The sequence below is a fragment of the Zerene cesonia genome, chromosome 29 (assembly GCF_012273895.1).
Source record: "Zerene cesonia ecotype Mississippi chromosome 29, Zerene_cesonia_1.1, whole genome shotgun sequence".
Lineage (NCBI taxonomy): Eukaryota > Metazoa > Arthropoda > Insecta > Lepidoptera > Pieridae > Zerene > Zerene cesonia.
Genome location: NC_052130.1, coordinates 5,163,502 through 5,177,226, shown reverse-complemented (window position 1 = coordinate 5,177,226; position 13,725 = coordinate 5,163,502). Strand labels below are relative to the sequence as shown.

At 35.5% G+C, this 13,725-nt stretch overlaps 2 protein-coding genes across 2 annotated transcripts in view; both read right to left on the bottom strand.

The window, feature by feature from the left end:
- Positions 1–1,652: 1,652 nt before the first annotated feature.
- On the bottom strand, positions 1,653–2,463 carry LOC119837910 (WW domain-binding protein 11-like). Its single transcript, XM_038363699.1, has one exon. It carries the CDS (start codon positions 2,461–2,463, stop codon positions 1,714–1,716), a length of 750 nt encoding a protein of 249 aa, XP_038219627.1. The 3' UTR covers positions 1,653–1,713.
- Positions 2,464–3,871: 1,408 nt separating this feature from the next.
- LOC119837938 overlaps positions 3,872–13,725 on the bottom strand; it is a 26,383-nt gene continuing 16,529 nt past the window's right edge. The window contains exons 6-10 of the mRNA XM_038363732.1: positions 9,037–9,198; positions 8,073–8,205; positions 5,624–5,815; positions 4,575–4,713; positions 3,872–4,025 (exon numbers count right to left, since the gene is read on the bottom strand). Coding sequence (XP_038219660.1) covers positions 3,895–4,025; positions 4,575–4,713; positions 5,624–5,815; positions 8,073–8,205; positions 9,037–9,198 — 757 coding nt within the window. The 3' untranslated portion in view covers positions 3,872–3,894. The remainder of the gene's footprint in view (positions 4,026–4,574; positions 4,714–5,623; positions 5,816–8,072; positions 8,206–9,036; positions 9,199–13,725) is intronic.

Here is a 13,725-nt window from a genome sequence, read left to right as displayed (position 1 = left end):
TTAGCTCCCAACTTTGCCGCCAATTATATTTAAATGAACGATGGATATTCATTTGCATGAATTTGAAATGTTTTCAGCTGAGATGAGAATCTGTGATAAATCTGTATTGACTCAACGTAATTGGCTGCAATTTATTAATTATGTTTGATTGGAATTCTGATATTTTGTGTTGGATAGTGTGCATTAATTATATAGAATATTAGTTTTCTTTAATGACGTTGCAAAGAGAAGGTTCGTTGGTTTACCTATAAAATGTTCTGTTTACCTATGAAATGACTGTGGGGACCTAATGGCGAGAAAAATATTATGAAATTAATGATTGAAGATCTTGTGTTATACTAGTTTAGGACTATTTATACATTAAAATGAAATATGCATCTGCTTAACGGTATTTCATTTATGATTAAAGCGCTTTAATCGTATTATATTAACGAAAATTATTATACGCAATAATAAAACCACCCAAGTGTAGCATGAATTAATTAGCAATTATACAGGAAAATCGTATTTAGTATACTCAATATCTCATAATAACCGCAAATAGCTCTTTTGAAGTTCTCTTGTATGTGACTCAATTGAAAATGATGTCATTCAATAAAGACGAGATGTTAATTTGTCGTTGCGTTGACTAATTCACAGACTGGCGAGTTATTAACTTACACGTTATAGGTCACGATATAGGTACAAAAGAACATTCTTTCATATTATGATCCTTTGTAAATTTCGCTTTTGAGTAAACTTCTGTTGGAAAAAGTTCTTTATGTTTACGCCTGCGTTGTGCGATAACTTTGTACCGATTTTATGAGAATGGATAAACAAGTTTAAAGCTTTTTTAGAAGGATATAATTTATATATCCCCTAGTGGGGTATGGGGCAGATGATGAACATCTGTTTCACTGATCGATTTTCTTTACGGACAAGTAGGTGATCAGCCTTCTGTGTCCTGCCAGACCGATACATTTTTTTTTGTGCCTCCCCACAGGGAATTGAACCCAGGACCCCTCGGTTCCACGCTCACGCGTTAACCACTGTACCAAGGAGACGGTCAATGAAAATTGAAAATGTCAAATGTGCTTGTCAAATGAAATGAAATGAAAATAATAGAACGAGATCGTAAGTAGTCCTTGTCGCTCTCTAGCCTCCGAACTATATAGATTCAAAAAATATATTAAGCTTCGTTGTGACGTGAAACAAAGACAGATGAACAAACTTTGGCATTTATGATATTATTAGTAAGAATGGCACCTACTACCGCTATAACAGTCATTTTCCATTTTGATACCATATAATCTAACATCATATTATGCTGTGCTTTTTCTATGGAATAGTAGGCATTTGTAATTAATTATTGCAGTGCCTAATAAAATTGATCTTATTTAGTATGTAAACGTTTATGTTTAAACAATTTATTTTAATATTAGCTAACATTTAACTGTAAAAGTTTGCGCCTGATAAAAAGATCATCTCATTTTACAAATAAATAATGTAAGCATTAAAGCAATACCAGGAGCAGAGATTTACTGATTAAAGGAAAACCTTTTAAGATAACACAAAAGTAAAATAACTCATTGTTTGTTTATATTTATTTAATTTCTTACACATAAAATTGTTTTTATTTGAACTTATCAGTTCATTCTTCGCGGAACTTTATCAATACAAGGTGATAAAAATATTCCTCAATATTATCTAGAACAAATGTTCTAGAATGTTCCCTCAACTTATTCTGCACAGTACGTCATACATTTTATGCGATACTTCGGCGCCAGCGAATCCTATGTAACAGCAATTGTGGCTTGGATGCACTTTTCCAGGAGTAACCGACAGCTGATGTCTCGCTCTGCCCACGTAAAGCACCTCTCCCGTACTCGTCTTACCTCCAGAAATCGCTCCAGGAGGAACGCTACCGTTGGACGCTGGAACCCACCTCAAACTGTCGGGCTTAGCACACAACACCTCAATGTTTTGTACCGGCACCTCTTTCCCATTATACATCACAGAAGCCGCCTGGTGTCGGACAGAAAGTTTCCCCGGTAGCAAATCCCCGTTATGCCAAGCTCGGATCACCCATAGAGCACTTCCGTCCCAGCCCTCGTGGCCTCCTAACACCGCTTTCCCCGATAGATGACCAGCTGTGGTAGCAGTAGTGGGCACCCAGTTGAAATCCCCCGCAATTTCAGCTACTTGCACTTTGTCTGGTTGGTTTGAACTTTCACCGTGATAAATGTAGTTAGTTATGTATGTGGGTTGGCCGGATTCTGTGGGTGGTGGTGCTGCTGGCATCATTGGTACTGGCACCATTACCGTTCCTGGGACGTAGTACGGGTAAGACGAGCCTGGTGGTGGAGGGGGTGGTTGATGACCGTGGTCTGGCGGTGGGTACGGCCAGGGTGCTCCGGGAGGTGGGGGCCCCCAGCCTGGTGGACCATAGTATGATGGTGGTGGCCCGTGTGGTGGATAACTCATTTTAACTTAGATTGGTTAAAGTCTTAAAGATTGGTTTAAGGAAATGTCTGATGAAACTCGAGAAAAACACTTTGTAAACACTATTAAATATCGAAATTTATATTATATCGAAAACACTCCTTGGCTATCAGATAGCTGTTTAATTTCGCATACTACACAATACACTTTGAGTTAGGTATATATTGATGTGGGTTATCTAATCAGACTGATAACATGATATCGGTTATAGAAAGTGAATCATATCGGATATTAATGAATTTTCCGAATACCAAATTATTCATCTTTGTTGTTTTTCAAATAATTATGAAACAGGATGTAAGGATCAAAATAAAATGAATATTTTATATCGTTTAATTTATTAAATATATATAAATAATGATTACAATTATCTTAAATTTAACAATAAAAATCATAGCAACACCTAGCTTTGTACAATGAACTACTGAATAAATATTTATGATTAAATTATAATTGTAACTGAATTAAGAAATGGATAGGCAACTCTAAATATAATATCCAATAAAACATGAATATATTTAACTTGCTTTCATATTCGGAAATATTTATTTTATTTACATTATTGTTTCTCCAATAATTTCAGTGAATTAGTATTTAATTTTGATTAGATGAAAAAATCTGATACTAACACAAAAAAAAACTACGTTTTTACAATGTTACATTAAATAAACTACTTGAAAAGAATAAAATGGAGTTGTAATTTTATCCCTTATTTTTCAAGTTCCAACTATTATCTAATTTGCGTGCTTAAATAAGCTTAAAGCCTATATTTTCTTCTTTCACAATGTCTGTGGCATTTCTCATTTCATATCACTAATTGTATTTGTATATCGATGTATATCTTTTCTATCATCTTTTGTAAACCATCTTCTATCATTTGGATCTGTTTTTTATTCTTTTTCCTTTCTATAAGCAGCTATTTCGTCTCATCAATTCTACTGCAAGTCAGAGTTTATTTTATATTCTTCATCCCTTTGCTTTTTTATCATATTCATTTTACGACTATTATCGTTGACTCAATATGTTTTAGCACGTGATCACGCGAGCAACATCTTTTACAAGTAGAAACCTCTCTTAACAGTTCAATTATTGAACTGTGTATCTTCTTCTATCTTCTTCACCTTCTCCTCTTTCCTCTATTCTTATCTCATCATATCGTCTATGTCGACCATATGTATTCCATGTTGAACATCTCTATTCTATTGTATTAAACGGTGTTCCTTATCCCCCTGCATCTTCTATTTCTCTTTCTCTGTTTCGTACTAAACGGTGTTCTTTATTCTCTTACATTATCGTTTTATTTCCCTCTTCCCCTTTCGTCGTCCTCTCATTTCCCTGTTCCCCCTGCCCCCTGTCCCCCCCCCCCCCCCCTCCCCCCGGCGGGCGCGCGGGCGCGTGGGCGCGGGGCCGGCGCTAGGTGAGCACGACGGCGCGGAAGACGCAGCGGCCGCGGTGCAGCAGCGCGGGCCACACGAACGACTTGATGAGGTCGGAGCGCCGATCCGCGCCGCTGTAGCGCACGTGCTTCTCCGGGTTCATTACCACTGGAAATGTGCAAATTTTAATTAGTCCATTGAAAAGTTACATTTGGGGTTGCGTTTTTTAGAGGACGCAATTTTATTTTTTTGATGTGTAGAGGGGGTCAGTGTAAAGCTAAAACCAAGTTTGTGGGGTCGCCACCCTTGTCCCACAGCCGCCATCTTGAAAATAGAGGTTGAAACGGTTTTTATGATATATCTCTTGAACTATTTATTTGATAAAAAAAAATTGGTAACATTTTTTGTTGCAAATTAAATTCTCTACAACTTTGGTCGAGTAACTTTTTATCGTAGAACTATAAATAAAAAAGTTATAAGCGAAATACTTCAGAAATTCGACCGCTCGGTCTAGTAAAGTTTTGACACCTTTTGCCTTCACAGTTCTTATTTTATTTTCACCTAAAAGTTTTTTACAAATAAAACAATCACTTATGATGGAATAATAGAAAAAGCACGCTTAAAAAGTCTAAATGCTAATAAAAAAAATACAGTTATCACTGAAGTTTAAATCGTGTCTAAAATCACTCGGAAACGTATTCACAATTAAAAACTCACCGGGCGTAAAGTCGGTGTCGATGCGCAGCGGCGGCGCGTGCAGGCAGAGCGGCCAGGCGGCGCGGGCGGCGCGCGCCACGAGCGCGTGCAGCGCGCCGCACGAGCCGAGGCTGCGGTACTCGCTCAGCGTCTTCACCACCTGCGCCGCGCGCCGCGCGCCGTGCGGGGAGTTAGATATTAGCACTAGCTTCGCCCCGCGGTTTCACCCGCGTAAGTCCGTATTCCGTATGAATATCGGGATGAAAAGTTGCCTATATGTTATTCCAGTTGTCCAGCAGTCTACGTACGAAATTTCATTGCAACCGGTTCAGTAGTTTTTACGTTGCGCAGCTAGTATATTAATATAATATCAATGTAGGAGGAAAGATATGATTATAATTATTCTGCAATAGCGTTATGTCCGTTAAAATAATATGAATTACTCGTCGCATTTAACTCAAATCTATTTTCGACCAAAAATATTACAAATTGTAGGAAAGCAGAACGCGGAGAATTAGAAGCGAGCTGCTACACTGTTCGCTCATATACATATAGAAATTAAAAACTTATCGGATATTAAAAGCGATTTATGTGATGAAGAAATCACGTTTCAAATTCTTCAAAGAAACTTAATTTGTAAGCGAGTTATTTAAGTCTTACTAGCAGTCCGCCCCGACCTCAAACAGGGTACGTTTTTTTCTCTATGACAACCTTCATTGTACTTTAAATAATATAAAGAAAATAGCCAAATAATCGGTTGATTCATTAACAACATATTTGGCCATTCATTTTAAATTACATACATAATTTACTATTTAAATATGTGCAAGTAGGATTGAGCTGTGTCTCTTATTTTGTGCTGGGAAAGGAGAAAATGTTTTTTCATATGTAATGCAATACATAATATATTTGCACATAAAATTTAAACTTTTTAAAATTAACTCGAATTTTCGATCAAAAATATTACAAAAAAACAGTACTCGTATAAGAGAACAAAATCCATCTCTGTTCTAAGTTTCACCAGCATCCAACCACATGATTTTGTCTAAAACAAACCTCTATCAGCTTACCTGGTTAACAACAGTCCTCTCTGCTTCTCCCAGCGGGAAGCTGTGCGCGGTGGACCGCAGTAACCTCATGGCGGCCGACACGAATCCAGATACTTCGGGACTCTCGCTCTCACTCTCACTCTCGCAGCCGAGGAGAGATTTCACCTCGCTAATGCGCCGGTCGCGGAGACTTATGGCTGCGCGGAAGGAGAGCTGGAAGAGAAATCGTTTATACTTCTATGCAAAATTATGTAAGGTTTTAATCTATACTAATATTATAAAGCCGAAGAGTTTCTTTGTTTGTTTGTTTCAACGCACTTATCGCAGGAACTACTGGTCCGATTTGAAAAATTCTTTCAGTGTTAGATAGCCCATTTATTGAGGAAGGTTATATATGTACCACGCTATATATGTTACGCACCAGGCTATATATGTACCACGAGCGAAGCCGGGGCGGACCGCTAGTAAATTAATATAACAAATGTAGAATAATTGTAACTATTAAAATCTGAAAATTATCGAAAAATATAAATTGTGGGGAAAATATTAGTGACGCACGAACAATGACTGGGTGGAAGGGAGGTTGGGAGACATTTCTACCAGTATATAATTGTATATATAATTTATCATTTCTGCAAGCTGCATTTGTGCTAACATATAAAAAATAATTTGTGAAATATAAGTTTGTGAGTCGAAACGAGTGTCTTATTTCAATAAACTGTTTGAATGTTGGATAAAAGTTAAAAGAACAAATAAGAAAAGGAATAAAATTAAACATGATATAGCTTTTTTAAGTGGATAATATTGTGCATAAAGTCATGTTATAAAATTGGAAGTACTATGACAAATCGCAACACAGATTTTTCGTCGTCGTGGACATCGGTGACGTAATTCCTAGAACTTAATTATTCAATACAATGACAACACCGAAAAATGTTACACAATTTAATTATTACAGAAGGTTTTAAGTTTGCTAATTAACTGCCACCAAAATTGAGCAAAGATAATGAAAAATGTAACGTTATAAGTGGGTCAAGGTTTAGCGAGTCCCTATAGAATATTTCTTTATTCCGCTAAAAGCTATGGTTTATGTACATAATTTTACCGATAATGAGTTTTATTCCAAATTTTGAGGGTATTTTATTTATATTTTATGTTGTATATTTTTAAATTTGTTACAGAGATTGTTTGAAACCGAATCAAGGTCATAGGATATTTATTATCCCCTATTTATCTTCTTAGTACGCTGGTGACAGCCATATGAGATATTAGAGGTACATAACATAACTCAACTAGTTAATTAGCACCAAGCTCGTAGACCTATTGGAAGTTTTTCAAAATTTGAACTGTTTCAATTTAAATGCAAGCAAAGAGAACACACAAATTAGTTAAAAATCATTAAAATCCTTTCAGCCGTTATTGAGAATGGCGAAACAACAACTTCCTCGAGCTTCTTTTATATATGAAGATAGCGGTTTATCAATTTTCAGTGCAGGCTTAAAATGATACTTTCATGCTTTTCAAAATATCTAGGTTGTAACTCGTTAATATTAACCATTATCTAATTCAATGATAGTAAATATAATAAATCCATAAAATTTAATAAACACCCAACTCGCTGAAATATTAGGAAGTCTTAACGTTTTTCACGATAGCGAGAGGTTTTATAACCCATTTGATAAAACTGGTCATAAAACCTTCCGTCCATTGTATCTTGCTTAAAGTTGAAAGACTGGAATATAAAATTAAGGATTTTCTTCAAAGGGTGTAATAAAAATGAAAATCTATCAATATCATCCATCTTTACTAGTCTATACACTAGCTTTTCGCCCGCGGTTTCACCCGCGAGATGTTTCTATGTATTGCTTATATATTGCTATGTCACTAGCTCTCATCTCCAAACATAAAATGGTGCCATTGCGTCATGAAAAAAAGATAAAAAATAGAAAGAAAAAGCTTTCGCGTTTATAATATTGATATTTTTATTTATTTATTTATTAGAAACATATGGATAATATGCAATCCAAGTTTCTTAAAACACAAGTTTTTGTCAACAGAAAGCGCTAGAAAGTTGGACATAGTTGTAAGCTTACGGCGATAACTATTGAAGTGCCGAAAATTATTTCATATTAAAAAACTCAAAAGATTTTAAAACATTGTCCGGAAAACTTAGGACCTTTATCGCATCCATTACAAAGAAACAAAAATACAAATTCTCTTTATAATATTAGTATAGGAGTATAGACTAGCTGTGCCCCGCGGTGTCAGCCGCGTAAGTCTGTATCTCGTAGGAATATCGCGATAAACAGATGCCTATGTGTTAGTCCAGCTTTCAACGTAGCAAATTTCATTGCAATCGCTTTAGTAGTTTTTGCGTGAAAGAGCAACAAACACACACACACACACATCCTTACAAACTTGCGTATTTATAATATTAGTAGGATTAGTAGGATAGTGAAGTGTGACTCACCACAACAACGGAGAAGACGATCTTGTACTTCAGTTGCGGAGTCTGCTTCAGCTCCTCCAGAGCGGAGAGGGCTGGTAGAGTCTCTTCCATCGCGTACGACCACACCGCCGCGTATTGGGATATTAGCTGGTTCCTATATGTTAATCATAGTATTTATTTAATATTTTATTGCACACACAGAAGATGTCTGTATTTCTTTGTGTGTGTGTGTGTAATAAAGTATAAAATAAACAAATAAATAAGTCAAGGAAATACAGAAAGAACGTAACACCGGTTGTGCTTTTATAGAATTTATTTAGATAGTTAGATAGTTCCTCCAATAAGTAATAATGTATATAAAGAAGCATTTTTAACTTAATATATTTTTTATTGTATGCGTTACCAACCGGCAATATTTTAATGTATTGCCAGTTATTCACTCAAATCCTGAAGATCTTTGTTTTAAATTATAAAATTCAAAAGATTCTTCATCGATAAAATTATATATAGAATACATCATCGTTTTTTAGGTGAAAGCGGGCAACTGAGCTGGTGGTTCCCCTGATGGTAAGCGATTACCACCGCCCATGAACATTTGCAGGGGTAGTGCCGCTGTGTTGCCCGCTTTTAAGAGGTAAAGGATAAGGAAAGGTTGACGGCGAGAATAAAGAAATGGGATGGGAAGGATGAGGAAAGTGACACGAGCTTTTATCGCTTTTCAATGATCATATAAGTGAAGTCCCGTATGGGGCAAATGCTCTTGCTTCACTGATCGATTTTCTTTTAATGGACAAGTAGGTGATCAGCCCACTGTGTCCTGCCCGACTGAGACTTTATTTTTGTTCGTCTCCACTTCACCTCACAAGGTGAAGTGGGAACACGTGTACGTATTAAGTGGTTAGCACGTGAGTGGAACGAGGTGTACTGGGTTCGATTTTCCGGTCAATGAGCATAGTCCTCATTGATATCTTCACTGGCTACTCACCTATCAGGATGTTGGTGGGCGTCATCGCTATCCGAGTGGTAGCCGTCGCTGGCGGAGTCGGTGGGGGAGCGCGGCGCGTCGGGGGGCGGCGGCGGCGCGCTCATCTGCGAGAGCACCGCCGCGCACCCCCGCGAGTAGCTCATCAGCACACCGGCCACTGGCCTGGGGGGGGAACATGTCTTATACTAGCTGTCCTCCCGGTTTCGTCCGTGGTACATATATAGCCTATAGCCTTCAGTAAATGGGCTATCTAACACTGAAATAATTTTTCCAAATCGTACCAGTAATTCCTGAGATTTGTTTGTTTGGGCGTATGTTTGTTTTGAGTTTACGTAATTTAAAGAGAACTTAATTCGAAAACATAATCTCTAGGTAGCTACTTAATTATATAAATACTAGCGGTCCGCCCCGGCTTCGCCCGTATTACATATATAGCCTATAACCTTCCTCAATAAAGGGGCTATTTAATACTGACAGAATTTTTCCAAATCGGACCAGTAATTCCTGAGATTAGTGCTTTCAAACAAACAATCTATTCAGCTTTATAATATTAGCTTAGATATAAAATTCCCGTGTCACAATTTTAGTTAGCGAACTCCTCCGAAATGGCTGTACCGTAAAAACATCAAAATCCGTTGTGTAGCTGAGATAATGATCGAAACATACAGACGCGGGAAGCGACTTCGCTTTATACTATGCACCTATTAAACTACTACGATTTTAACAGCTGACAAAAGCTTGTATTTCTATACATCTACTAGCTAACCCAGCAAACGCTGTTCTGCCTTACTCTTATCATTTAGGGGTATGAAAAATAGATGTTGGCCAATTCTCAGACATACCCAATATGCACACAACGTTTCGCGAGAATCGTTCCAGACGTTTCTGAGGAGTATGATAACTTACATTGTCACACGTGAATTTTATATATAAGATGCTACCTTACCATCAGGCGAACCACCAGCTCAATCGCTATTAAATTAAAGAAACATACTATTTATTTAATTAATTAATCAGACTTTCTACTCTTTTTTATATTTTACCAGGTTTTAAAATATCAGAAACAGAAGAGCAATAAAATAACGTAACGAAGAGGCGCTACGCATAAAAAATTCCCATCAAATATGACATAATCACTTTCATTCAGAATTCGGTAAATGGGAAAGGCGAGATAACATTGTAGCAATTATACAAATTATAGTCGAATTTATTAGATTTATACCCATTGTTTTACTCTTGTGGACTGTTCACACTTCTAGAACATTCGAGATAATATAACTGACTAGACGATTCATATGGGTATAGAATAACTCTTTCAAAGTCATTGAAGCGTTATGTTAAATGAATTTGAACATTACTTAAATTGCTTTACTGTTGTACAGTACCCGTACTATAAACGTTAAAATATTAATAATCACAGACCCTTAGCACAGAATAATTAGTACTGCCCTTAGTATAGCCGATACAAAGCTTTCGCAATGTAAGCACTGTCGCCATAAATTTGTTATATTATAGAAATAAGACCTTAGAAAGAATAAATAAAGATCAAGGAACGCAAATATCGTAACCATTTTAATGAAAAGAAAAAAAACATAAGTTGCCTAAAAATTTTCACAACTAGATAAAATTTTAATGGGACCACATTACAAGCTTTTGAATATTAAAATTATCATCAATATCGGCTCACCACGTAAAATTTTATGAAAAGGTGGTTGTTGTGTGTAGACACAAAAAATACAGTCAAATTAAGAACGTCCTCCTTATTTTGAAGTGGGATAAAAGTGTTCTTAAACTATATAATATAAAAAGCGTTTATAATTTAATATCACACTACAGTCCGGATAGAAATCAAGCAAACATACACGGAAGGCTCTAGAAGAAATCACCGCCATTTCCTATTACCTAAGATATATACATTGCGTGAACGCAGCAATATATTGTCACTCATTTCTATGATGACGTGACAGCTAACTAAATACACATCTACTGCGTAGACAGCTCGCTTTCTCACGATATTTCAGTTCTGAGAATGGTAATTACGATGTCTGTGTGATAAAATAATATTTATAAATATGAGAGTGGGTTTATATTCAAAAATATTGAAAAGAATTAATTAAAGAAAATTGATCAAAACATAATAATTAAATTGAATGCAATTTGTTAATTATATTATGCGTTTATGTTTCTTTTAGCATATAACAGAATAAAATCTTAACTACTACATATATAACAGAATATTGGCAAATTATAAACGCTTTATGCTGAAAAACACATTCTAGTTTTAATACTAAACTAGCAGTTCGCCCCGGGCTCGCCCGTGGTACGTATATAGTCTATGTATACTCATCGAAGTTACAGTTGCAAATGGTGAAAGAATTTTTAAAATCGCTCCAGTAGATTTTGTGCATATCCATTACAAATGAACAAAAAAAAATGCAAACTCTTCCTCTTTATAATATTTATAAAGAAGAAGAAGATAGAAGATAAAATATAGATAGAAGACTAAATAGGCTAGAAGCTAGAACATAACATACGTAAAGCGCTCAATTAACAAACAGCATTTTCTCCAGAGAAATTCCGTTATTTAATACAATAACAATAAACAGTTTACGAGCCTGTGAATAGGAAATATAAATTTGAATGCTAACTGTATTAACCATTGTTGCAAATTGAGGGCTACGACAAAGCAAGTGAGTTGTGAGTTAGGTACCTTTCAAATTGCTTTAGCGAATTTAGTAACAGGTCAAAATCCTATTGAAATAAAACTATTGGCATACGCTGCATGTAGCTTATTTATTCTTTATTGCACACTTTCAAAATATAAAAAAGAAATAAAATTTAACAAAAACTAGTACGCAAATGGCGGCCTTATGGCTAAAAGCCATCTCTACCAGGCAACAGTTAGTTAGGTAGCTTGTTTACGCAATGTGTATTTTTTTGTGGCATAAATATATAGGAACTAGCTGTTCGACCCGGCATCACCCGTGGTACATATATAGCCTATATCATTCAGTGAAGTTGCAGCTTTCTAATGGTAAAATAATTTTGAAAATCGGTTGAGTAGTTTTAGGAGTTTATCCATTACAAACAAGCAAACAAAAATACAAATTCTTCTACAACTAAAAAAACACAAACTTTGATTAGTTAGAGCGTTACAAAAAATCTGCATAATTTATATTTAAAAAATAATGATTTATTTCCTTTCGTCGATATTTAAGACATAAAGAAGCACGTAAATGTAAATTTTTTTTATAATTAATACTATAAAAGAAACTTATACAGATAACTAATATCTTGTTTACTGATTTTATTAGCGAAATTAAGTCTTTGTCGGCAAAGAAATGTCCAATAAATAACTTGTGCTATAAATCATGTCTCGTCCCAAATAACATATGAATTGCTAATGTTTTCTAAATTACAAAACCGCGAAAGTACCTCCGTATATTTGAAATCTGATTATGTTTTACGTAACATCAGAAATAAGGTGAGTCAACCGCATGTATAAACTCTTTGGTAGAATAATTAGAACTGAAAGCAACCGGGTTCTATTGTCTTTGAAGAGTTTATTTGTCTGGTAGATTATGATCACTTAAACGGCAATTTTTAAATTATTTAAAAACTAGCTGCGCCCCGCACAGTTAGTCCGTATCCCGTAGGAATATCGGGATAAAAAGTTGCCCATATGTTATTCCAATTGTCCAGCTGCCTACGTACCAAATTTCATTGCAATCGGTTCAGTAGTTTTTCCTTAGAAACTTTCACATTCATAATATTAGTAGGACTAGCAGTCCGCTCCGGTTTTGCCCATGGTACATATATAGTCTACGTAACTCAGTAATGAAGCTTTCTAATAGTCGAAGAGTTTTTAAAATCGGTCCATATGTTTTACAAACATTACAAACATAATAAAAAACACAAATGTTTCCCCTTTATAGTGATTTATATTATAAAACAGGTACTTCTTAATACTGCTGTTTTGAACATACAATTAAATTTAAGTATGTACCGTCATCAGTATTTAAGTACGAACAACTGCAGTTACATTGCGTGACAATAACAGAAATTTCTCGTATAAGTGTAAAATTACACTGTATCATTTAGTAAGCGCGTAACGACTGCGACACGATTCATTGCTTCCTATTTCTTTCTCCAAGTTAATATTGATTTTCAATGTGTTTTTTCCTTCTCACATTGACAAGCAATGTACTATCATCGTATAACTGAGAAAGTACTTAGCCGATTTTCACATTTTTTTGCTTGATGAATCGATGTGTATGAATTTTGATTAATAGATGCTTGGAATTTTAGCAAAGGATACTTTCGAAGTGTAACTTGGAGACGTGGCAGAGATAGATTTTTGTATAGGAATGCACTTTGAAATGAAGATGATTGTAGCGAAGCCGATATAGAAGCTTTGTATATTTATTTTAAAAACTAGCTGTTGCGCGCCGCTTCTCCCAAACTTGGGTTATCTGCATGTCAAATTTCAGCTTAATCGGCTTTGTCTTGATAGATTGTATCTGTCAGACTGTCTGTATAGAACATACATATATTAAGTTAAATAACACACCCTTCTTTGCGTAGACACATGCATAATTTTACAGATCGCACATGAAATTACCTAGTCTTGCCATAAATATTGTAATAAAGAAAAAAGAAAATTGTTAACTGCAAATAACATTTATTACT